The following is a 24,836-nucleotide window of genomic DNA, read 5'->3' as shown; positions in this document are numbered from 1 at the left end:
ATTATGAGGAACGGATCATTTGTAGCACTTTACAACAATCGTAACATCTACAAAACTAGTCGTATTCGTAGTGTCACTAGGATAAGATACCCAACTTTATCCATTTATCACTTAAACACAATCCATCTATATGTGTCTACATACACGTTTAAGTTACAGAAGATGACCTTGGATATTTGTTGATTAGTTTTGTGGGTTAATGCTACTAAATGTCAAGTAAAATACCTCATATTTTATTAAATAAATAAATTGTTTGTACAATACCATTTCAAATCCACAAGATTTAGGACATCAACCTCAATAGTAACAATATTTGGAATGGAAACAATATCTCCAATACGTCTTATGTAATTTTTAAATACAATCAGATCGATCATTCTCAGCTCCACAATTGCATTGTAGTTTGTTGATTATAGACTTGGCTATGGGACCTACATTTCATTGTGATTATAAAACAGGGGTAAACGACCCACAAAAACATAATCAAATGGGTCCTACTTTTCAGATTACCATTGGTGGATTACGTTTTCAGGAAAATAAATATAGTGTTTGTGTGAAGTTGTAAGTTTAGCTTCTGTAAATTGTATCGGTTTATTTTTCCTATTTTAAGAAGTTTGTAATAAGCTATAAAGTTTTAGAGTTATCACAATTCGCTATTTGTTAGTTTCTCTTAATTGTAAAATGTACAGGTGAAGAAACATCATAATTGTTAAAATAGTAGAGACATAAACTTAAAAGTTCACTTACTAAAATTATTTTAAAGTACAAAAATTAAATACGGAAATTGTCAGAATAATAACCTCAACTTTTTATCTTTCAAAACTAATACACTTTTTGAAAAGTCGTTAAACTAGTTTTTCATAGATCTTGAACGAGATCGACCACTTAAAAAATTCTCTTTTTGTAACTTATCGATTGTTTTAGCCCTCTTGGCTCTTTCTTGTACACCTAGAAAAGATTAATAATGAGATTCTAGTATTTTTTTTCCCCCCCAAATATTAGATAATCTATCCAAATCTTATATATTTTCAATTTTTCTCTAAATTCCAAATTCGGTTATCTTTACCAAATATTGTATTCAATTCTTAAGTAATTTTAGGTTCATTTTTATTTTACTTCTAAATTTCCAAATGAATTTACAATTTTTAGATGGATGATTGCATTTTGATTTTTAAATTTTACAAAAAAAAAAAGGTAAGATATGATATAAAATCTCGGTATTAGTCTGTCTGAGAATTCATCGATCTCGATGTTAATCTACCCAAGATTCATACCGAGATTTTATATATTTTTCATATTTTACTTTTTTTTTAAAAAAATAATCTTTCCAAAAATTTAAAAATCAAAATAAGGTCTATCTAACAAATTTATTTGAATAATTGATAAATTTTGATTTGAAAATTAGAAATTGGGCTAAAGGTTTAAAAAATTATGTAAGATTTTGATATAATATTTGGGAAAGATAATCGAATTTGGAGAAGATTTGAGGCAATCTCGCCTGAGATAGATGAAAAACTTTTTGAACAAGTTTTCAAAAAATATGTTAGTTTTGTAAGGTAAAGGTAAAAATTTAAAGGTGTTATTTTGAAAATTTTTCAACTAAATACATGCTATTCCAGAAAAAAGAAGTCTGTAATAATACAGAAAATGCCAAAATTAGTTAACCTTTTTTAACCAACAAAATTAGCTAACTAAGGAATATAACGTTTTTTTTTTTGGGGGTAAATATGTATATATAAAGAATAGCCTTAGGTAAGTGTTTGTCAAGTACTCAATAATATATAATCCAAAGCAAATTGAAAAGGCTACACAACATTGGACCTATTGTTACATAGAGACGGAGACTTGGTCTTAAATTAAATAAAATTAGATTTGAAAATAAATTAGACTTTGAAGTTTCTTTTTAAGTCCCATCACATGAGGATGATAGAAAATTCATAAAGTAAATGCATAAGATTGTAAACCGTATTTTAAATAGTCATTAAGCCAAAGTTCATAATTGACATGTATTTCTTACTTTGAAGTCGAATGTTCAGATCCACATATTTTATTGAAAAATTTTGGGCCGATGATAAATTGTCATGTCATTTCTCAAATTAATGATCAATCACAATTGAGTAAAAAGAAAACTTTTTCCTCTAAAACATCATCCAAACCTAAGTTCTTAATTTGCAGGTTCATAAATTAAAAGCTCAAAATAAAACTTTGAGACAATTCACCAAGCATAAAAACTTTATGAGCTTTAAAAGACTAATGATCCTCAAAGACTAGTGTCCTTTAAAGACAAAAATTATTCTGAGACTTCAACTTTAAGATCATTTACACACTCTATTTTCTGGGTAAAGCATACACATCCACGAAAAAAAAATTAGAGGATCAAACGTTAGAGAACAAACTACACGTACATAAATCTCCATAAACTCATAACTCTACAAACTACCTTTCTTTGGAAATTTGGTCGCTCACTTGTACTAAAAGACTAAAAATAGCCATTTATGATAATTTAAAAATTAATAGCGTACTTTTTTCTTTCCATTGAAACCTAAAATCTTGTTATATACTTCAATTACTCGAGGGAAATTCGTCAAATGGGCCACATAATGTGGACTGTGGGCGTTCAAAATTTGGGCCTTTCCGGGTCCATGGGCTTCATTTTGACGGGCTTTATTTCTTAATCCTTTTCTTCCAAAATTTTAATTCCATTTCTGAAAGAATTTTGCCTGCAACTGCAAGCATTCAGGAAGACGAACGAGAAACGGAGATGATACTGAACTCTGCAGCAGCCATAGCTAAGGTTGTTCCGCTGCGGCCTCTATTGAAACCAATACGTGCCTCTTCCAACATCAGCACAGAACAGCTACGCGAGGAACTCACTCACCTTCATTCTGAAGCAGAGAGTACAAGAACCAAAGGTCTGTGTGCATTCTTTCGCCTTCTCCACTGCCGCAATTACTTTCTACAATCTTAGCCAAATTAGACGCAAATTTTGTCATCATCGTTCTTGATTTCTTTGTAGTAAGTTTTTTATTCGTGTAAGTGTGTGTTGGAGCGTCGAATTGGGAAATGGTAATGAGTGACCGTCGCAACGTGCATTGTTAAAGTATTTGGAATCTTTTCTGCCGCGAAAATTAACTTACCTGCTTTCTGGCTCCAATACCTTTAAAATTGAATGAAATTTTGGTTGATTCAGCAAACAATGCGAGATTGAGACTCTTGAGATTGTCTGAGGCTGCTGAGAAGCTACGGCGGCAAGCAGCTATTAGCGTACAAACAGGGAAGGAAGATGACGCGAGAGATCTACTTTTCCAGAAGAAGAAGGTAATGCAAGCGTTGGAGAAGTCAAAGAGTCGAATCAAGTTGTTGGATGAACTGTCAGTAAAGCTTCATGAGGTAAAATGAAGTAATAAGTTGACCGAGCAGTGCTTTTATATAGTCAATTTCTCCACATTCATGTTTTACTCATAATCTGGCAAGTGATATTGAATTGATGGAGAATTTAGTAACTGATATGTCATGGATGTTCAATTACTGGACTTACATTTTCCAGTTAATGCCTTTATGGTATCATATCATTCCTGTCATTGGAGCGTTGCAAAGGGTTGTGAAATGATACAAAAGAGTTCACCAGGTACTCCACTTTGGCCATGGCCTCGATCAAGGGTAGTTTCAAAAGGAGGCCATCTTGGTAAAAGAACATAAGAAAAATAATACTTGTAATATTATGGTAGCATGCCATAATTGGTTCTGCTTTAATGCACAAAAAAACGACGGAGAACTATCTATTGCTTGAATTTGGAGGGGAAGACTTTAATGGGGATTCTTGAGACGAGGTCCTCTAAGCGAAGATGACTATGACAGATAAGAACATGCAGCGCAATGCTGCTTGTGTTTGTATCCATTTCATTTGGTGCATTGCTAGCGCTCATTTTGTACAGCTTGTGAAAGAATGAGTGCAGTTTGGCCATGGATACAGCAGCCTGGAAATTTACCTAATAGATCTCAAGAAGGGAGGACGATTGCAAGTGGAGGGGAGGGGTTTTGGTATTAGCCGCCCTGGCACTTCTGTTTCCCACTCTTGTCATTTTTGTTTCTGCAAAAATAATTTTCTAATGTGGTTCATACTATCCAAGAATCTGTTCTTCAGTTTTAACAATGAAAAAGAAACTACTTGATTTTCTCAGGCAATATACGTGAAAGAGAGTCAGCTAATTGGGAATATTGGTTCAGATTTGACAATGGCCACAGAAGATGTTTCGAGCCCTATTCGCATTGCCTCTTCGGAACAGGAAGCTGCAGAAGATTCAGAAGAAACTGATTTTGAATCTAAAGATGTAAATCTTCCTGAATATCAAGATTTGCAGCCGAGTGCTGCAGAGGATCATGCAAGCATAATAGCTAGTGACCGAGAGCAAGAGGCCCCTCCATGCTCTGATTTAGGGAGTGAAAATCAAATGGTAAACAGTATGAAGGGAGTATCGTCTTATGAGGACTTCATGGAAAACCTGGACAAACAGCTAAGCATAATTGAAGATGAACTTGATGCTGTGCTGAGGGCTTCAACAGTCCTGTTAGATGGTGAGGATAAACAAAAAAATTTAAGAGTACAGCAAATAGTGGAACTTCAAGATAGCATCCGGCTTATCAGAAAGAGGTAATATATTCTTCACCACCCCCATAAAAAAGAACACTGCATTTTGATTATCATTTATCTTTCGTATTGTTTTAAGGTTGGGGCTTCGATACGAAATCTCAAATTGCTGAAAATCTAAGAAAATGTGTTCTAATCTTCATGTTGACAGAGTCTCAAGTTTCAAGTTGGCAAATGCGAACATTAGGTAATACTTAGCTTTGGAGCACCTCTATCTTGCGTAACTATTGAAGTATAATTTTTGTAAACTTCTACTCAACAATTTTCCCCCAGTTGTAAGTAATATATCAGTATTTGTTACAAGCCAATTCCCACTCATACATTGTTGCATTATTGGCATAGAATTCGTTAGTTTGTGATCCACAAAACACAATATTTAACCGCAGGTTCTAGATTTAATCCAACGCCTTCAAAACACAGGATGATAAAGTTTGATGTGTAATGTTCACAACTTTTCTTTAACACGAGTTCCTGAAATTTTAATTTGTACGATTGGTTTCAGGAGGCAAACATTGTTTCAGACATTCCATAGTCTGTAATCCTAATCGTAGTTGTCTTATAGGGAGAAACCAATGGTTTCAAGAGTACAAGGTAATGGAATTTTGGTTGTTCATTTTTTATGTACAATTGGGAGAGATACAGTTAACCGACCATGAACCCTAGTTGAATGAATACAGCTTACAAACCTAAAGTGAAGGAAATGAGACCAACTCTTTCTTTTAGTAAATCAATTGCCGAATCAAATCTTTCCTCAAAGTACCAACCAATTGTAATAATGAAAAGGATTGGGATGTTAACTTTCGTGGAGATGTGAAGGGGGCCTATGACGTTAAAAGAAACTTATCCCACAAAATAAACAAGTAAAGGCCAGTTACAAGGCTAAACCTTCGTTCATTTATTCATATTTGACCTCTCTCTTTTAACATCCCTATAAGGTCTCTCTGCAGTCGAGTTCATTCTATTTGGTAATATCATCCTGTTTCTAAAAGCATTTTCTTTGAAATCGACATTTCTCTTGCGCACATTGTCTCTCCGGTCAGCACGGACGCTGTCTCTCCGGTCCGCACGGACGCTGTCTCTCCGGTCCGCACGGACGCTGTCTCTCCGGTCCGCACGGACGCTGTCTCTCCGGTCCGCACGGACGCGGTCTCTCTGGTCCGCACGGACGTTGCAATGACTACGAGTACTTTCATCTTCATTTTCATCTTCATCTTCGTCTTTGTCATCGTCATCCAAGAAGTTGAGTAATTCAGCTTCATTCTGTTTCCCAGGTCCATCATCTGACCCTTCTTTCTGTTCTTGCTTCTGGTGGCGAGTACCACTATGCTCGCTTGTTGTTTTACAGTCTTCCTTCACTGTGTTCATAAGGTGAAGGTACTTGTTTCTAATGTTCATCAAGGGGCTAATCTCAATAACAGAACCCCTTTTATACCCTTCTTTCAAGACGACTGTGTAGGTTCCAGCCTTACTCGATACATAGAATATCCCTGGATGGTGAAGCAATGCTCTCTTAAACCTTGACCGTAGACCAAAGTACTCACCTATGCACAATATATTTTCCTTCTCAGTCTTCTTCGTGACCAGCATATGAAGAAGCTCGTGTAAAATCGCAGCAGTCCATTTATCAGATTCATCACTGTTAGGAGAAAGATGTGATGCATTTTCATAAGGAGAAATGTAAGGTAGCGTTTGCCACTCATCCACCCACTTCTTGAACTTCTTATCCATCTCAAACCCGTTCGAGAATTTCATAGGAAAAGTAATATGCATTCCCTTCGATGTATCAGGCTTTACTTTTGCAGCCATATTCTCTAAAACTGATGTGGCCAATTCATTGTTCCAACATACCAATTCCAATGCCCGCATATCATCTGAGCCATATGCAAAATTTTGGTGTCCTACAACTTTGAAGTAATCTGGAAAATCAGGAACTATACTTTGAATATAATCTTTAGGAAGACCCAGGTCCCATTTCAATTGATCAATGATACTTACAGGTACTTTATGGACTCTTGATAGCATTAAGAGCCTCACGAGTCGATCTGCAGCTTGTTGTCTACAAGTTTCAGTTTGATACGTTAGCTGCTCTTCAGCATCAAGTTCAAGGACTTTAGAAGTTAGCCGAACATGAGGTTGAATCCCAATGCCTCCAGGAAGAAATTCTTCAAAAATGGAAGGATATTTTCTGATCAAATCAATAGGACGCGTTGGAATTCTTAGAACTTCCTTCTTCTGAGTTATGATGGAAACTGGAACAGACTTGGACGGCTCCGATTTTATAAAATCTTTTATGTTCATCACTGGGAGAAGATTCTTCTCTCTCTCAACAGCATGATCAAGACCACGATCTCGAACCCAATTAATTGTGCCGTCTACATATGTCCGAAGGTGTATCTGAAAAATGTGGTGTTGCTGTTGGGACCGATGGGGAGGTCCTGAGCAAGAGCGGAAGAACAAAAACATTCTAGTGCTCTATTTATCTTCACTTCCTTTGTTGTTTCTTTGATTGAGCTTCAAAAATACTGAGAACCAGGCTATCTGAAAGCATTCCGAACACAATATTCATCATAAATAAAAGTTGGATAAATTTAACTCAAAATGGAGTACATTTTAGGAGAGTAAATGCTACCGGCGGCTGTGGGCCGAGGCAGGAAAGTAAAAAGTTCTGGGGCGACGGCGGCTGACCTGAAGAGACGTGGGATTACGGCGAGTGAAGGCTACGAAGAAGGAAGGCGAGGAGGCGGGCGGAGGGGAAGGAACGAGGAAGAGCTCTGGCACTGCGACTGAATTGGAAGACGGAAGTCAAGGACGAAGGAAACGAACAAGCCACTCGCGAAAAACCCTTAGGTATACATATATATGTAACCGGTGCGGTTCGGATTGACCGAATTTATTTCTCTTGAACTTGAGACCGACCGAGCCGAGCCGGTCGGTTTCTGGAAAAACCACCCGATCCAACTGAACCTGATTATAGTACTTTTCAATGGTTGAACCAAATTTGCATACGCCATCTTTCATCCCTCCATTTTTGGCCTTTAAACGTGGCCTGAATATTGAAGGAGGGGGAATATTGTAATTTGCTTAAATAGATAGTTGAGTATGATAGGAAGGCCAATGTGATTTTCATGTTCGAATTACCTGTCGTTTGATTAGATCCCCATTCTTTTTGGTGCTCGTAAGGGATATCAAGGTGGAATGATCAAACTAAATGTACATATATTATCACATAGAGTATAATCAAATTATTATTATTTTTTAAAATGCTTGATTATGAATATGTATGTTCAACTTTTATGGATCTCAAATGATTCCTTGTTACTGTTCAAAAGATAAGCGAGAAAGAAAAATAAGATGATTGATTCATTTCTTCCGACCCTTTTTTAAATTTGATAAATGTTGGTTAATCGTATATTTTATTATAGTTTTGTAATTTAGAGTATCGTTTCCTATATGATCCCTTTGAATTGCATCTATTGAGAGGTCTAAATGATGAGTGAAAAGTCAGCTAATATAATAATTTTTAAGTTTAAAATATCGTTTTGGTCTATGCTTTGAATTTCATTTTATGATTCATTGTCTAATTTCAGTTCATCTATTTTTAATAAATCTTAAATTTAATTCTATATTTTCAGTAAATCTTTAATCTTGCCATTCAAATTATTTAATCACAATTTGTTAAATAATAATAATAATTTTCATTCAGATTTAACATGTAAATATATTTTTATAATTTATTAAAAGAATGCTAATAGAGACTTTTATTTCTTTAAAAAAAATTAACAATAAATTAGCAATATTTGCTTAATTTTAAGATTTATTAAAATTATAGGGGCTAAAATTGAATTGAAGTTATATATATATAAAAAAAAATCGAACATAATCCAAAATAAGTCATTTTTGTAGAAGTCCAGGCAAAATGGGTCATTTCTAGCCAATACCTAAATGAAGATGTTTGGAAGCATTTAACTAAATTTTCTCTCAAAAAAAAAAAAAAAAACAAAAGAAAAAAAAAAAAGAAAAGAAAAGAAAAAGAAAAGGAAAAAGTTTGGAAGCATTGTCATCATTTCATCAAGGTCTTAAACATTAAATCTTCACTCTCATTTCTTTCAAATTCATCTGAAAAACCCATTTATCTTGTAGCATTCCTCCCAATTGATCCAATACAATGTAGATATCTTGATCTTTAGGATGCAACCTCCCACCACCAACTATGAACTCATGAACTTCAATCAGACAGCCCCCTGGTTCCTTCTCCGCCTTCTTCATCCTCCATTGCTCACACAAAGTTATTCGTCCAAGCATGAACATTCGCCATTAGAACATAACCCATGCTTTCTTCTGTATCCAATTCATTAACTTCACTGCTACCCTCTTTGCCATTTCTGTGTTCTCATAGACTCTAGAAGCTGAGAGCAAACACCCCATTGATATGATTGCATCTCCCTCAATCGCCATGGTTTTTATCAACTGCTCTTCTTTAAGAAACCCAGCTCGGCTAAACATGTCGATCATTAAACTATAGTTGAAGTATAAATAAGCTCAAACGTACAATCGAATATTCAACAACCTTTTACATTTTTCTTTACAGTTTGTTATGTAACTACTTGTATCAGACAAAATGTATAAATATGCATCATTTACAATTTGTAGAAACAATCTTATAGAAGCTTACAAGAAAGCTACAAGATCTGTAAAGATTCTTCTTCGTCCTGTGGATGTAGGCACTGTATTGCCGAACCACGTATATCATCATGTAGATCTTCTGCTCTTCTTTCTCTTACAATATTGCATGTTCTTCTTCTTCTTCATTCTCACTGCAAACTCACGAAAATAATTAAAGAGAAAATAGTTAGCAAAAGTTTTTTTTTGCAAACAGAGGAGAGAACGTGAGAGAGAAACAAAATTAATTTGTCTGAAAATCATTTCCCATCAGAGCAGAATGCATCTCTTCCATCAGGCAGAAGATAGTGGATCTATCCACGTGTTGCACATCAGCTGGAAGATCGTGGAGCAACCTGGACCAAGTTTTCTACCAACCAAATTAATTTGGGGCAAAACAACTTGGGTTGATCACGGTTTGGATCAGCAAAAAGGGCTAGCTTCATCATTTGGGCTTTTTATTTCAAGAATTTCAAGTGTGCAGGCCCAACAAAGTGATATCAGAGCAAAAGAATTACAAGATTGTAGTTCTTGAAGATTGAAGATTCAAGTTTTTCACTCGAAGATGTCAGTAGCAAGATTTGAAGTAGAGAAATTCGATGGCAAAGGAGATTTTGGCCTATAGAAGGCCAAAATCAAAGCAATTCTCGACCAACAGAAGGCTCACAGAGCTCTTCTTGACCCATCAACCTTCCCAGCCTCAGTGACAGCTCAAGAAAAAAGAAGACTAGGAGCTGGCAGCTTATGGTACGTTCGTCCTAAACCTTAGTGATAATGTTTTAAGACAAGATTTAGATCAAGAAACAACCTATAGGATATGGATTAAACTCGAAGAATTATATGCTACCAAAGATCTTCCTAGTAAATGTACCTTAGGGAGAAATTCTTTACATTTAAAATGGATTCATCAAAATCTTTGACTGATAATCTAGATGAATTCAAGAAAATTGTTGCTTAATTTAAAACCTTAAGAGAGAAACTTGAGGAGTAAAATGAGGCCTATGTGCTTCTTAATTCTTTGCCTGAACCCTATAGGGAGATTAAAAACGCTATAAAATATGGAAGGGATAATATAAGTATGCTATAAAATATGGAAAGGATAATATAAGTACTGATACAATAATATCATCCCTAAGAACTAGAGAGCTAGAGTTACAAACTGACAAAAAGGATCATCCTAGTGGTGAAGGGTTATTTGCTGAAGGAAATTTTAAACCAAATCACTCAAAGGACAGAAAACCATATAATTCAGAAGAAAACAAGCCTAAATAGAAATTAAAATGTAAATATTGCAAAAAGAAAGGACATTTAATAAAAAATTGTTTTATTCTTAAAAGGAAGAACCAAGAGAAAGAAAAGGACTATAAAGGTAAACAACCCGAAGCTTCTGTTAGAAGGTTCTTTTATCTACTCAGATGCTCTAGCCTCAACCTTAGATAAATCCAACCATGTAAATCCCCTAGGAAAACATGATTGGGTCCTAGATTCTGGATGCACCTATCACATGACCTCTATGAGACCATGGTTCAACACCTTTAAAGAAATTGAAGGAGAAATGGTTTATATAGGAAACAACCAAGGCTATAAGATAGAAGGAATTAGCTCTGTTTCTATGAAACTTAAGGATGGAACTATTAAACTTCTTAGAAATGTGAGATATGTTCCACTTCTTAAGAGAAACCTAATTTCCTTAGGAAAGCTTGATGCAATTGGGTGTGAATACAAGGGTAAAGGAAGAAAGCCTTGAGGTGCTAAAAGATTCTAAGGTAATACTAGTTGGGGAAAAGGTAAATAACTTATTTGTGGTTAAAGAAGTTGAAATGATGATAGGGACATATGTTGCCACCACAAATGAGATCACAGAGGTTGATGTTTGGAACAAGAGATTGTCTCACATTAGTGCTAAAGGCCTAGAAGTCTTATTTAAGCAAGGGATTCTACCTAAAGGTCTCTTAGAAAATCTAACTTTTTGTGAACATTGTGTTTTAGGAAAGGCCAAAAGGCAAAGTTTCACTAAAGTACAACACACCACAAAAGCTATCCTAGATTATATTCACTCAAACTTATGGGATCCAACTCCTACACCTAGCCTAAGTGGCTCAAGGTATTTACTCTCTTTTACTGATGACTTCTCTAGGAAAAGTTGGGTTTACTTCCTTAAAACTAAAGACCAAGTGTTTGATAAGTTTAAGGAGTGGAAACTCATGATAGAGAAGCAAACTTCTAAAGAAATTAAATACCTAAGAACTGATAATGGATTGAAATTCTGTAATGAAGAGTTTAATAAGTTCTGTAAAGAAACAGGAATAACTAGGCATAGGACTGTTAGATTCACTCCTCAACATAATGGAGTTGCTAAAAGACTTAATAGAACAATCATGGAAAGGGTTAGATGTCTTCTTTCAGATGCAATTCTTAGTGAAAGTATTGGGCTAAGGCAGCAAGCTACACTGTTTTCACCTTAAATAGGTGCCCTCATTCCTCCCTAAACTTCATAACTCCTGAAGAAAAATGGACAAAACATCCACCTAAACTAGAAAATCTAAGGGTATTTGGATGTGTTGGCTATATTAACCAAAGTCAGGGGAAACTAAAGTCTATGGCAGTTAAATGTATGTTTGTTGGGTTCTCAGAAGGTGTTAAAGGCTTTAAGATGTGGAATCCTATTGAGAAAAGATTTCTTGTAAGCAGGGATGTCACTTTTAGAGAAAAATAGATGTTTATGCAAAAAGAAAAGACAACATGTGAAGTTTCTAAAAGCCTTAGTATTGCTAGGATTGAGGTGGAGGCACCTAAAGATTCATCCACTAGTCAAAACCCTCCTAATGAAACTGAAGAAGAAGAAGAGGAAAACTCAAGTGAGCCTACTGAGAATACTGAAACTCAACCTGATTTAAGTCAGTATTCATTGGCTAGGGATAGACAAAGAAGAGTGATAGTTCCTCCAGCTAGGTATACTGAAGCTAATTACATGAACTTAGTTCTAAATGCCACAATAGCCCCTAATGATCAAGAACTTGCTACTTTTGAAGAGGCAGTGAACTGCCCTAATGCTAGGTCTTGGATTGAAGCTATGTGTGAAGAAATTGAATCACTCACTGTCAATAACACTTGGACCCTAGCCCCTCTTCCAAAAGGATGCAAGCCTATAGCTTCTAAGTGGATATATAAACTAAAGAAGGGTTCTAGTAAAGAAGAAAAACCTAGGTACAAGGCTAGGTTAGTAGCTAAGGGGTTTACCCAAAGGGAAGGTATAGACTACTCTGAAATTTTTTCACTAGTAGTAAAGCAAATCTCTATTAGACTTCTACTATCTCTAGTTTCTCAGTACAACCTTGAACTAGATCAACTAGATGTTAAAACAGCTTTCCTTCATGGAAATCTAGAAGAGGTTATCTATATGGTTCAACCTAAAGGGTTTGAAGAAAGAGGAAAGGAAGACCTTTACTGTCTCCTAAACAAATCTATATATGGTCTTAAACAATCCCCTAGATGCTGGTACAAAAGATTTAATGATTACATAGAGAGTATTGGGTTTCAAAGAAGTATCTATGACATTTGTTCTTATGTTAATTCAACAACCTATAAGGATAAAGTCTATCTATTACTCTATGTTGATGATATGTTACTAGCTAGAAAATCTAAGGAGGATTTAAAACATGTCAAAGATCTCCTAAAGAGAGAGTTTGACATGAAGGACTTGGGTCAGTCTAAAAAGATTCTTGGGATTGAAATAAGTAGAGACAGGGCTTCCTCTATCCTCACCATTAGTTAATTAAACTACTGTGAAAAAGTTATTAACAGATTTAATATGTCTAATGCTAAACCTGTCACTATACCTATTGCTAGTCATTTTAAACTTTCTGTAGAAAACTCACCCAAGGAAACAGACATAGAACATTTGACTCAAATGCAATTAATTCCTTACAACCAAGCAGTAGGTAGTCTAATGTATCTAATGATATCTACTAGACCAGACCTATCCTACTATACTAGTCTTATCAATAGATGCATGTCTAACCCTGGAAAAAAGCACTGGGAAGCAACAAAATAGATATTAAGATACTTAATATCGTCTAAACAATCAAAATTAACATATCAAAGTACAAAAGAAACAAAATTAGAGCTATATGGATAGTTGATTCAGATTTTGCAGGTGACAAGACAAAAGAAGATCACTAACAGGATATCTATTCTTATATGGTCCAAATTTATTATGTTGGAAAGCAAATCTTCAATCAATCACAACCCTATCGACTACTGAAGCAGAATATATGGCTTTATCAGAGGCAATAAAAGAAGCATTATGGTTAAAGGGGTTGATGAAGGATTTTGGTATCAATCAAACAGTAGTAAAGATCTACTGTGATAACCAAAGTGCCATTCATCTTTCCAAAAACCCTCAATACCACTAAAAGGACCAAACACATAGATATTAAATATCACTTTGTAAGGGACATAATAGAAAAAGGTGAAGTCGAAGTTTTAAAGGTTCATAACAGCGAGAATGCCGCTGATAATCTTACCAAACCAATTTCAAAGCTCAAGCTTGCTAACTGTCTTGGTCGGATTGGCTTCCAGCTTCCTGAAAAAGGGTGAAGACATGTCAGATCTGGAAGGAGCAGAGCTTGCATGTTGAGCTTAAGGTGGAGATTTGAAATATAAATAAGCTCAAGCATACAATTGAATATTCAATAGCCTTTTACATTTTTCTTTACAGTTTGTTATGTAACTACTTGTATCAGACAAAATGTATAAATATGCATCATTTACAATTTGTAGAAACAATCTTACAGGAGCTTATAAGAAAGCTACAAGATCTGTAAAGAAAAGTGCGACTTAGCTCCTGAATAAAAAATTCTTCTCCTTCCTGTAGATGTAGGTACTGTATTGCCGAACCACGTATATCATTGTGTAGATCTTCTTCTCTTCTTTCTTTTTACATTATTGCACGTTCTTCTTCTTCTTCATTCTCACGACAAACTCACGAAAATAATCAGAGAGAAAAGAGTTAACAAAAGTTTTTCTGCAAACAGAGGAGAGAATGTGAGAGAGAGAAAATTAATTTGTCTGAAAATCATTTTCCATCAGAGCAGAAGGCATCTCTTCCATCAGGCAGAAGATAGTGGATCTATCCACGTGTTGCACATTAGCTGGAAGATCGTGGAGCAACCTGGACCAATTTTTCTACCAACCAAATTAATTTGGGGCAAAACAACTTGGGTTGATCACGATTTGGATCAGCAAAAAGGGCCAGCTTCATCGTTTGGGCTTTTTATTTCAAGAATTTCAAGTGTGCAGTCCCAACAATAATATTTTATTGATGGTTCAATTCTGTATGTGTTTTTCATCACCAAGTATTGAGAGAGCTCATTGAAAGTGATTTTGTTAAGCTGGTTTCTATTTTATTTTATTGTTACAACTGATAAATTAGATAAATTGGTTTTCAATTTTTGCTGTTATTCAGTTGTATGGTTTGTTTATTGTATTTGCACAATGTGCTTTCTATATAAAAGCCATTGTGTTAGTCACTCTTCAATATAGAAAAAGATGATTTCATTTGTGACCATTCCCTATTCTTCATTTCTTTAGATGGTATCAGAGTTTTAAAGTCAAAAGACGAAAGAATCCGGGCTAGTTTTTTCCTCTTTCTTCTTCCAATTTTTTTTTCTCTTCATCTCTCGATCAATGGATTCTCCAACCAGAGAGCAATCTTCTTCTAAGATGGTTACCTTGTCGATTCCACCTAAAATGATTAACCCAGGAAGTAAAATTACTACAGTGAAGCTTGATGAAAACAAATTTCTTTCCTGGAAATAGTTTCCACAACTCTGAGAGGTTACAGTCTTGAAAAATTCATAGATCAAGATAGTATTCTTCCATCAAAATTTATAGCTGTCGAATCATCCTCATCTTCAACAAGAAAATTAAATCCCGATTACGAGTTCGGGATAAGACAAGATAGTCTTATTCTTTCTTGATTACTTGACGCCATGACGAAAGATATCCTATCAGAGATACTAGACTGTTCGATATCAAAAGAAGTGTGGAGTATATTGAATGCAAGATTTTCTTCTAGGAATATGGCCAAGTCTTTGATCTGAAAGGAAAATTGGAGGCGATGAAAAAAGGAAACATGAAATTAGAAGAATATTTTCAGAAGATAAAGAACTTAGTTGATTCCTTGAAAGCTGCTGGTTGAAAAATATCACATGAAGATCATATTATGCATATCTTAGCAGGATTAGGTCTTGAATTTGATTCCATTGTATCAGTCATCACTGATAAAGATGAATACCCCTCCTTACAAAGAGTGTATTCTTAGCTTCTTGCTTAAGAAAATCAATTTGAAAGGCATAGTTTGATAAATTCAAATGGATCTGCCCCTTCTGTGAATCTGATCACTCAAACACAGTCAAAATGAATTCCTAATCCTTTTCCTTAATCAAATAATAACGGTGGAAATAGAAGAGGCAAGAATCAGAACAACAAGCAGAATAAACATTTATGGAACAGTAATAGCAAACTTGAGTGTTAAGTGTGTGGCAAATTTGGTCATACAATTCTAAAGTGTTATCTTCTTCTTAAAAAGTGGTTTCAAGGACCAAATCAAAATCAACATGGACAACATTTTTGTATAAATAATCAAGGGTAGAATATGAAATCTCTTTCTATAAATACATTGTCGATTCAAAATGAATTCAATAGGGAAAATTAATGGTTTCCAGACTCATGAGCCACGAATTACGTCACAAATGATGCATCAAATTTGACCTCTAGATCAAAATACACTGATAACAACAAGGTGTTGGTTGGCAATGGTGCAGGTTTGAATGTCTCTCATATAGAATCCTTCTTCTTGAAATCTTCTCTTCCTACTATATATCCAAATACTATCTTTCAACTTCGAAATCTACTTCATGTTCCCAAAATAACCAAAAATCTCATAAGTGTTAGCTAATTTGCTAAAGATAACCATGTCTATTCTGAATTTCACTCTAGTACTTGTTTTATGAAGGATTTCAATGGGAAAACTCTTCTCAAGGCAATCTTGTTTATGGACTTTACTGTTTTGCTATGGAAAAGGTTGAGTCTCAAGGTTCCCTGTCTTCCTGTGGTTCAATATCAACAACCAACTCTTAAGTCTTTCATACCTCAGTTACATAATCTCCTACCAAACTGTCTCCGGAATGTTCTACACGATATATGACATAATAGGCTAGGACATCCAAGCTTAAGCACTATTAAACATGTCCTTACTACTTGTAACATTTCTTATTCAAATAAAAAGAACTCTTCAATTTGTCATGATTATGCTTTAAAAGCCATAATCTTCCTCTTACTAATTCTCAGACTGCCTTATTCCTAAGCCATAATCTACCAAACATGTCCTTATTCCTCCTCTTCAACTAATTGTGATTGATATTTGGGGACCATCTTATCAAACCTCTAGGAATGTATTTAAATACTACATTAGCTTTGTTGATGTCTTTTCTAGATATATATGGATCTATTTTCTTAAAAATAAAAGTGAGGCACTTAGTACTTTCATATCTTTTAAACAAACAGTTGAAAAACTTCGAAAGCCAATACTTCGTCTTTAAACTAATGGAGGGGTGAATTTAATTCATTCATTTCCTATCTAAAATCTCAAGGTATTGAACATCGAATGACTTGTCCTCATACTTACCAACAAAATGGTATTGCAGAAAGAAAACATAGACATATTGTTGAAACCGGTCTAGCCTTATTATCTCATTCTTCTCTAAACTTTGAATTTTGGGATGATGCTTTTTCTACTGCAGTCTATTTAATTAATAGACTATCTACATTAATTCATCAAAAAATATCTCCCTTTGAGAAGATTTTTAGTATCAAACCTAACTATTCACTTCTAAAAACATTTGGTTGTTTATGTTATTCCATTTTTGAGATCAAATAATAAACATAAACATGATCCTAGGTCAACCCTTTGTATTATTATTATTATTATTATTATTATTATTATTATTATTATTATTATTATTTGTTATAGTAATATTCCTAAAGGCTATAAATGCATAGCTGAATCTGGTCGTGTATATGTCGCCAGACATGTACTATTTGATGAGTTCAAAATTTCCTACAATATCTTTCTTCAAGCCAAATTCAAAACTTTTTTATACATCTAATACCTTGAGCTTTTCACCTATATTAAAACATCACCAATCACCTTTTACTCAATCAAACAACCCATCTCCATGTGCTAACAATGGCTTATCTACCTCAAATCCATCCAATCCTTTACATCTTATTACCCAATGTACCAATAACATACCCAACAGCTCCTCTACATCATCACCATTGGATAATAACTTGCCTCAACCTTTACTTGAAACTTCCCCATCCGATTCGTATTCACAACCCATCTCTTCCTCTCCTACTTATTCTTCACAGCCTACCTATGATCCAAATGAGATTGATGGGTCATTCTATCCTACATCAATATCGAATACATCTATTATTGTTAATCAACATCCAATGGTCACCAGGGGGAAGAATGACATTTTCAAACAAAAAATACATTCAATTGAATATATTGAAGTAGAGTTTCCAAATGTGAAAGAAGTTTTGAAGTGTTCTCATCGGGTACAAGCCATGACAAAGGAATACAAAGCACTGATAGCAAATGAAACATGGTTTTTAGAGCCCCAACCGACTGATAAGAAAGTGATAGGATGCAAATGGTTGTTCAAGATCAAAAGAAATTCAGATGGATTCATAGCTAGATATAAAGCAAGATTGGTAGCTTAAGGATACAATCAAGTTGCAGATCTTGATTATACTGAGATGTTTAGTCTAGTAGTAAAACCTATAACCATTATAGTTTTGTTCACTCTTGTGTTATACTATGGCTGGAAGTTGAGACAAGTAGACATAAATAATGTCTTTCTTCATGGTATACTAGAAGAAGAGGTATATATGATACAACCACCAGGCATGATTGATAAATCAGCTCCTACAAAGATATGCAAATTAAAGAAAGCTTTGTATGGTTTGAAACAAGTTCCTAGAGTATGGTTTGATAGACTTACTTCTTTTCTACATTTACAAATTCTAAGGTTGATTCATCTCTTCTGATATATTGTACAAATGGAGTGGTATATGTCGATGATATTGTTATCACAAGTAACTCACCTCAAATGATTGATAAACTAGTTTTAGACCTGAACAATAAATTTTCTCTCAAAGATCTTGGTTTAATTACTTCCTAGGAGTTGAAGTGTCATATCCAGAAAATGGAGGAGTCTTCTTATCTCAAAAGAAGTATATATCAGATCTGTTACCCAAGGCAAACATGCAAGATGTCAATGCCAATTATACTCCAATGGTAAGTGTTTTATCAACCTTTCATGGTGAAAGATTTGATGATGTCAAGTTGTATAGGAGTATTGTGGGTGCCTTGTAATATGTGACTTTAACAAGACCAGAGATTGCCTATAGTGTTAACAAGGTATGCCAATTTATGCATTCTCCAAACCAATTTCACTGGCAAGTTGTGAAAAGGATCATGAAATATCTAACGAGTACTATTGATCATGGATTGTTGTTTAAGAAACCAAAAGACTTGCTTATTCAGGACTTTGCTGATGCTGATTGGACATAAGATCCGGATGATAGGAAGTCAACTTCAGGAGTATATGTGTATACTTTAAAGGAAATCTGATTCAATGAGCTTTCAAGAAACAAATTGTAATTTCCAGATCTAGTACTGAGCAAAATATAAGAGTTTGACCCTTGTTTCTTCTTAATTAATCTGGCTATATTCTCTATTCAAAGAATTACATGTTCAGCTATGGCAAACTCCAACTCTGTGGTGTGATAACCTCAGTGCGATTCATCTATGTGCGAATCCAATTCTTCATTCTCACACTAAACATCTGGAAATAGACATATATTTTGCCAGAGATCCTATTCATCAAAAGAAAGTTTGAATACAATATCTTTCAACTAGTGCTCAAATTCCCGATCTGTTCATAAAGCCTTGCTAAATTCCCTCATTTGAAAGACAAGTTAAATGTTTGTTCATTACAACACATTGGCTTGAGGGGATATTAAGAGAGCTCATTGAAAGTGATTTTGTTAAGATGATTTATGTTTTATCTTATTGTTACAACTCATAAATTGGGTTTTAGTTTCTGCTTTATTCAGTTGTATGGTTTGTTTATTGTATTTGCACAGTGTGCTTTAGTTACTCTTCAATATAGAAAAAGATGATTTCATTTGTGACTCTTCTCTATTATTCATTTCTTTAGAGTGAGAAAATCTCCCGCCTTCATCCACATTGCACCGTGATTACAAGTTTTTTTCTTTTTCTTTTCTTTTCTTTTCTTTTCTTTTCTTTTTTTTTTTGGGAGAAGATTACAAGCTGTTAATACAGCCATGAAACTAACAGATGGTTTAAAGACTTGAAGATTTCAGGATTTTGAATAGCAAAACTGCATCCTTTTCGCAGCCATTCACTGCCAGGCCAAAGATCATGAAGCTCCAACTGGATAATCCTCTGTTGGGTATTTTCTCAAACTCTTGGAGGGCATCCCCTACGCCACCACATTTGCAGTACAAGTCTATGATTGCTGTAACTACAATCTCATTCAACTCTAGATTGTACTATTTTATGCACTCATGAATCCATTCGTCTTGTTCTGAGTGCTCCAATTTGAGCTGAAGCACTTAACAAGCTCACCATAAAAACTCACTAGACTGGATTTCTAACAGGCATTTCTAACAGGCATTTTATCGAACAGCTTCCTCGACTCGTTAATTTCCCCACATTTAGCCACACCCAGAATCATGGAATTCCAGGAAACGACATCGAATTCTAGTTCTTGGTTATAGATTTGATGTGCTTCATTAAAAAAACCCACCAAGTAGCATGCATGTCCAAAATTGTGTTTATGATAAAAGGGTCGGACCGAAGGCCTAATTTTATTATCCTCCGATGAATCTGAGCTCCATCATGGGCAAGTCCAAGTTGAGAGTAAGCTTTGAAAACTGATGGATAAGTCAATCTCTGCGGTTCTACTTGTGAAGAAACCAACATGTTGATGAAAAGAGAGAATGCAATTTGAGGGTTCGAGCTTTGAGAGAAGCCTCTTATTACTGTATTCCAAGAAAAGAGATTAGGGTTTTGCATTTGCAGAAAGACCAAATATGCATAATTCATATAACCCAACTGGGAGGAGCAGAAGGCTAAAGTACGGGTAGCAGCGAAAGAGTTTTTGGCCTGACCGGATTTGATCAGGTGGGCATGAAACTGTAGCAGGTCTCTCATGGTGGTGCAATACTGATCCACCATTGAAAGGTAAGGTTGGTTGAAGATGATCAATTTTGATGTTGAAATTGGTGAAAGTGAAGGGAGCCCACAAAAACTTGCTAATATGTTTCACTTCTGATTCTTAGGTTTTAGTTTTTTCTTCACAGAACTCACAAAGTGGCTGAAGAAGGTGTAGAACTTTCCAGTGGTGTGGCCATGGCAGAAACTCAGTCATCCAATTCCAATCTATGACAGGGCCACCATCCACCCAAAAAAAGATGTCATTATACACATGGGCCATAGGTATTGTTTCTTTCTAATCCAGCTATAGTGCCAATGACAGGCTTAGGATTCACTTTTAGACTTTCCACTTTATAATCATTTTCACCTTCACCATTTTTGTTTTGAAACTTTTGGCCTGGACTGGACCTGAATTGAGGACTTCCATTCAAAATGTACAGTACTTTTTCCATTTGGGTTCTGTTTAGAATATTCATGCTCTGGTTAGATCTTAAAATTTTTGATGTACTTAAGAACTTTCTGTAGTTAATGTTTGGTTTTTGGGATATTTTGAGCTTATCAAGGACTATTTATAATTTATATATAAACATACGAAAAATCTTGTCAGGATCGATGATCCAACTGTAATTTCCTTCAACTACCTTGGACTTGTTGTATATTTGGCAAGAGAAATTTAAGTCAAAAGGATTCAGTGGTGACCCATTGTCCTCCAAATTAGGATTGCAAATGAATCAATTGCACTGTAGTTAGTCAAGATTGTGGGATCAGAAGGAAATAATTAGGCAGGAAAAAGATGAACCAATTTTAATACATCCATGCTGAAGTGGCCAGAAAGGAGAAGGGAAAAAAATAAACATATCATAACCATCATTACATCAAAGATTATCAGTAAGCAGCCCACATTAAAGAACTAAATTTCAATCATATCTTTCTTTTTACTTTCTTTTTGTTAACCGTCCTCGGGCTTCCCCCAATTTCCCTCCTCTTTTCCTTCCTCTGTTTCTTATTTGCTCGCACCACCCTACACCCTATGTCTACTCTCTCTCTCTCTCTCTCTCCACCCAAAGAAAAAGGGAGCACTTGTACTTTCAAAATGGATATTTTACAGGACAAGGAGTGTAAAGTCTTCAACTTTTCTACAAGGTAATGATGCCACTCCACAATATCATGTCCAACTCTCTATATTTAAACCAGAAAGAAAGCAGGTAACTCTGGTAACTAAGGAACTATCATCTAAAAGTAGGAGGATGAGGAATAGCCTGCTCATAAGAGGAAGAACAGGAGGATTGACCCATGAATGGATTATACACAGCCTAATATTCCTCATTCTTGGTCATTTTCTTCATCCAGGTGACAGATTATTCATTTCCTCTGTACATTTAGAGTCTATATGATGATGATAAAATGACTATTTAGATATTTCTATTACAGGCATTTAATGCACTCCATTGATTTTTCTTTCTTTTATACATATAAAACATGTACCTTTTCTTCTCTCATTAAGTGTCCTCTACAGAATCTTAAATGCCCATTAATTATTGTACTCTTCTCTGCCGTATTATTCAAACTTGACATTTTTTTTAATGGCCATATTTATCGTTTAATATTCATCTGTTTATTTTTCCAGAACTGAACAAATTGAAGGCTCTATTTCTCGTCTTCCTTCCCATTTGGATCTCCCGGGAATAACTATTCTGAGTTGAAGATTGTGAAATTTAAATTACTTTTTAAATTTAAGTTGCTTGAAGTTTAGGATCTAATGTAGCAAGTTAACCATTTTAATCTTGTTGACTTAGAATTTAGGACAAATAGAATTTAGAGTAAGCAATCTGATATTAGAAGGTTCACTCATGTTGGTCTGGAATCTTTCAATGATATGCTCAAACAAGCGTCTACAGGGCTCCCTAAATTTTTACAGGCTAATATGAACTTCAACAACTTTTACTTCATTGCACTTTTTGTTTTAAGGATGAATTTCAACTGAGCTTTTCTGTGTTTTCATCAAGATTTTATTTTGTCTTGTTCCATGTGCAATTCAATGTTCAGGAGGATGGGTTTAATTTTATTTCTAAAACAACAATGTAGGGGGAAAATATAGCTTAAATTTTGTTTCTGGGATCCAAAATGACAGGACACACGAGAGAGCTAAACCATGAGAATCAGAAATTCAGTTCCCCGGTTTCCACCACTCAAAGGGATATCACCACCCCTATAACAACTGTTCCCACAATAATTCTTTCCAACCCCACCGCGTCAACTCCATTTATCAATCCAACTTCAACCGCGGACACGTATTCTCCGGTCATGGGATCTCCCAAAAGATCATCTCCACCTTCGTCAGGGGCTAGTTGGTGCATTGCTAGTCAAAGTGCATCACAAAAGGCATTGCAAATTGCTCTAGACTACGCATGTGGCTATGGTGGTACTGATTGCTCAGCAATTCAAGCTGGTCAAAGCTGTTACAACCCAAACACCATTCATGATCATGCCTCCTACGCCTTCAATAGCTACTATCAAAAGAATCCTGTTCCAAATAGCTGTAACTTTGGTGGGACTGCTGTCATTACGAGCACTGACCCAAGTATGTTGCTTCCTTCAAAAGTTGTTTCTTTGTTGGCCCACTGGATTATAATGCGTTCTTTTACCTATTGTCTCTCCCTTTCTTTTTTCTTTTGTGGGGGGGGGGAGGGAGGAGGGGGGAGGGGAAGATAAGGCAAACTTTTTATAATTTGGTCACGATACTTCAGTGATAGAAGGTTGAACTGATTTCCTTAACAAGTTCAAAGAATAAAAAATTCTTATCATAGAAACAGAACCCAAATTGCTGCAATGCTATCTGAGAGTTCCTTCTGAACAACCAGAAGCTTTGGACGTATTAAAAAGAACAACCTTTGTGAACCAACTCTATTTGTCCTCTTTCAGCTTCTTAATATCTTCAATGGGAAGTGTGGATATGAAGAAATGTAGTCCTATCTTATTTCTAAATCAATGATCAAAACCCCAAATCTAATACTCAGAGGAAATTGAGCCTTTTCCCTTTTTCCTAGTTGGGTGTCTGTAGGGACTATAAAGTGATGTGAATTATTGAAGCTGTAATGGGCTGTAGTGGAATTCGTCTTTCTGCAACTGCAAGATGTTTAGCGACAAAAAACTTCATAGATTGACTCTGTTTCTATAAATTCTTGTTTATGTCTTTTCTCACCACTATTTTTTTCAGGTACTATGGCCTGTCAGTACACATCCACTAGGTAAAATCTCCATCTTCCATTGTTTCCATTTCCTTTCCTTTCCTGCTACCATTCATTCATGTCCTAACACAATATGACACTGCCTTTTTTCCAACTCTCCAGCACAAGTTCATCAATTCTAAACACCACAAATTCCAAGGGATCAACAGTGTTTGGTGCTGTACCCTCAAGCCCCTCTCCTTCAGCAGCAACTTGTCAAGAAATAAATGTTCTACAACTATTGTTGTTGACCATGGTTTCTCTCATATTATTACACAGCAACAACCTTCATGGCTGATTGGGACAGTAAAACCAACATAATTGCTTAAAAAGCTTTGCATTTACTTCACCCAATTCAAGTTGCTTGATAGAACTGCAGAGTTTTGGATTCAGGAACAGACATTTATGGGACATGTTTTTTAGCCTACTTGCTCATAAGTTAGTAAAGCAAATTTTAGTAAGAGCAAAGTGAAGATTTTTCAATGTTGTGTTGGATCTAGAATATATGCACATGTCTACTGCTTGAAAGAAGATGAAACTCTTTTTTTTCTTGATGTGAGATCTGTCTGATTTTTTCTTTTTTAAAATTAATTTCAAAGCATCTTGTGACATTGGGGAAAAGAACTAGTAACTATACATGAATCTAATCTTGTTGTTTGTATTGTACATTTTGTACTTTTCCTCTTGAACCCCTCTGTGTTTTTTCCTTTGATAATATAGTGTTCTACTTTTAATTGCAAATGAATAATTGGTCTATCCAATTTTTAAATAAATATTAGAACAACAATAATAAAAATAAAGAATCTTAGGTTCCTTTTCCACATCACATTGCTTTTTATTTCCTCGTATTTCGGTGGATATGTTATTATTTTTTCTTACCATACCATACGAATCACACAATTCTTTATTCACTGAATATTTAAATAAGGCAACTATTTAAAGTAATTTCTAACATAATAGATATTTGGTTCAATTACAAGTTTCT

General features: G+C 35.0%; 3 protein-coding genes across 8 annotated transcripts; 2 read left to right on the top strand and 1 right to left on the bottom strand.

The window, feature by feature from the left end:
• The first annotated feature begins 2,695 nt into the window (after positions 1 to 2,695).
• LOC120077955 (forkhead-associated domain protein) lies at positions 2,696 to 7,455 on the top strand. 2 transcript variants are annotated; one of them, XM_090313999.1, is made up of 4 exons: positions 2,696 to 2,912; positions 3,191 to 3,390; positions 4,182 to 4,651; positions 7,263 to 7,455. In XM_090313999.1, exons 1-4 carry the CDS (start codon positions 2,762 to 2,764, stop codon positions 7,330 to 7,332), a joined length of 891 nt encoding a protein of 296 aa, XP_090170125.1. In that variant the 5' UTR covers positions 2,696 to 2,761; the 3' UTR covers positions 7,333 to 7,455. The 2 variants fall into 2 exon arrangements, with proteins under 2 accessions (XP_090170125.1, XP_038888021.2); XM_039032093.2 differs by lacking the exon at positions 7,263 to 7,455 and adding an exon at positions 4,800 to 4,951.
• Positions 5,520 to 7,476, bottom strand: LOC120077954 (Ubiquitin carboxyl-terminal hydrolase family protein). Of its 2 annotated transcripts, none has more exons than XM_039032091.2 (2): positions 7,278 to 7,476; positions 5,520 to 7,186 (listed from the first exon to the last, which is right to left on the bottom strand). In XM_039032091.2, exon 2 carries the CDS (start codon positions 7,109 to 7,111, stop codon positions 5,540 to 5,542), a length of 1,572 nt encoding a protein of 523 aa, XP_038888019.2. In that variant the 5' UTR covers positions 7,112 to 7,186; positions 7,278 to 7,476; the 3' UTR covers positions 5,520 to 5,539. The 2 variants fall into 2 exon arrangements, with proteins under 2 accessions (XP_038888019.2, XP_038888020.2); XM_039032092.2 differs by having other exon boundaries at positions 7,334 to 7,475.
• Positions 7,477 to 19,581: 12,105 nt separating this feature from the next.
• Positions 19,582 to 24,517, top strand: LOC120077510 (glucan endo-1,3-beta-glucosidase 3-like). Of its 4 annotated transcripts, none has more exons than XM_039031425.2 (5): positions 19,582 to 20,651; positions 20,771 to 20,906; positions 22,756 to 23,205; positions 23,842 to 23,872; positions 23,975 to 24,517. In XM_039031425.2, exons 2-5 carry the CDS (start codon positions 20,852 to 20,854, stop codon positions 24,147 to 24,149), a joined length of 711 nt encoding a protein of 236 aa, XP_038887353.1. In that variant the 5' UTR covers positions 19,582 to 20,651; positions 20,771 to 20,851; the 3' UTR covers positions 24,150 to 24,517. The 4 variants fall into 4 exon arrangements, with proteins under 4 accessions (XP_038887353.1, XP_038887352.1, XP_090170126.1 ...); XM_039031424.2 differs by having other exon boundaries at positions 19,940 to 20,651; positions 20,750 to 20,906; XM_090314000.1 differs by lacking the exon at positions 19,582 to 20,651 and adding an exon at positions 21,865 to 21,974 and having other exon boundaries at positions 20,758 to 21,767.
• Positions 24,518 to 24,836: the final 319 nt, after the last annotated feature.

Source organism: Benincasa hispida, chromosome 5 (assembly GCF_027475165.1).
Source record: "Benincasa hispida cultivar pf3 chromosome 5, pf3_genome.v1.1, whole genome shotgun sequence".
Taxonomy (NCBI): Eukaryota; Viridiplantae; Streptophyta; class Magnoliopsida; order Cucurbitales; family Cucurbitaceae; genus Benincasa; species Benincasa hispida.
This window is presented reverse-complemented; position numbering and strand designations above follow the sequence as displayed.

Coding starts and splice junctions, on each gene's coding strand:
- LOC120077955 (XM_090313999.1), top strand. CDS start 2,762: ATGATACTGAACTCTGCAGCAGCCATAGCTAAGGTTGTTCCGCTGCGG. Junction 2,913..3,190: donor AGAGAGTACAAGAACCAAAG/GTCTGTGTGCAT, acceptor TGGTTGATTCAG/CAAACAATGCGAGATTGAGA. Junction 3,391..4,181: donor TGTCAGTAAAGCTTCATGAG/GTAAAATGAAGT, acceptor TGATTTTCTCAG/GCAATATACGTGAAAGAGAG.
- LOC120077954 (XM_039032091.2), bottom strand. CDS start 7,111: ATGTTTTTGTTCTTCCGCTCTTGCTCAGGACCTCCCCATCGGTCCCAA.
- LOC120077510 (XM_090314000.1), top strand. CDS start 21,655: ATGTCTACTCTCTCTCTCTCTCTCTCTCCACCCAAAGAAAAAGGGAGC. Junction 21,975..22,755: donor TGGTCATTTTCTTCATCCAG/GTGACAGATTAT, acceptor CCAAAATGACAG/GACACACGAGAGAGCTAAAC. Junction 23,206..23,841: donor CATTACGAGCACTGACCCAA/GTATGTTGCTTC, acceptor TATTTTTTTCAG/GTACTATGGCCTGTCAGTAC.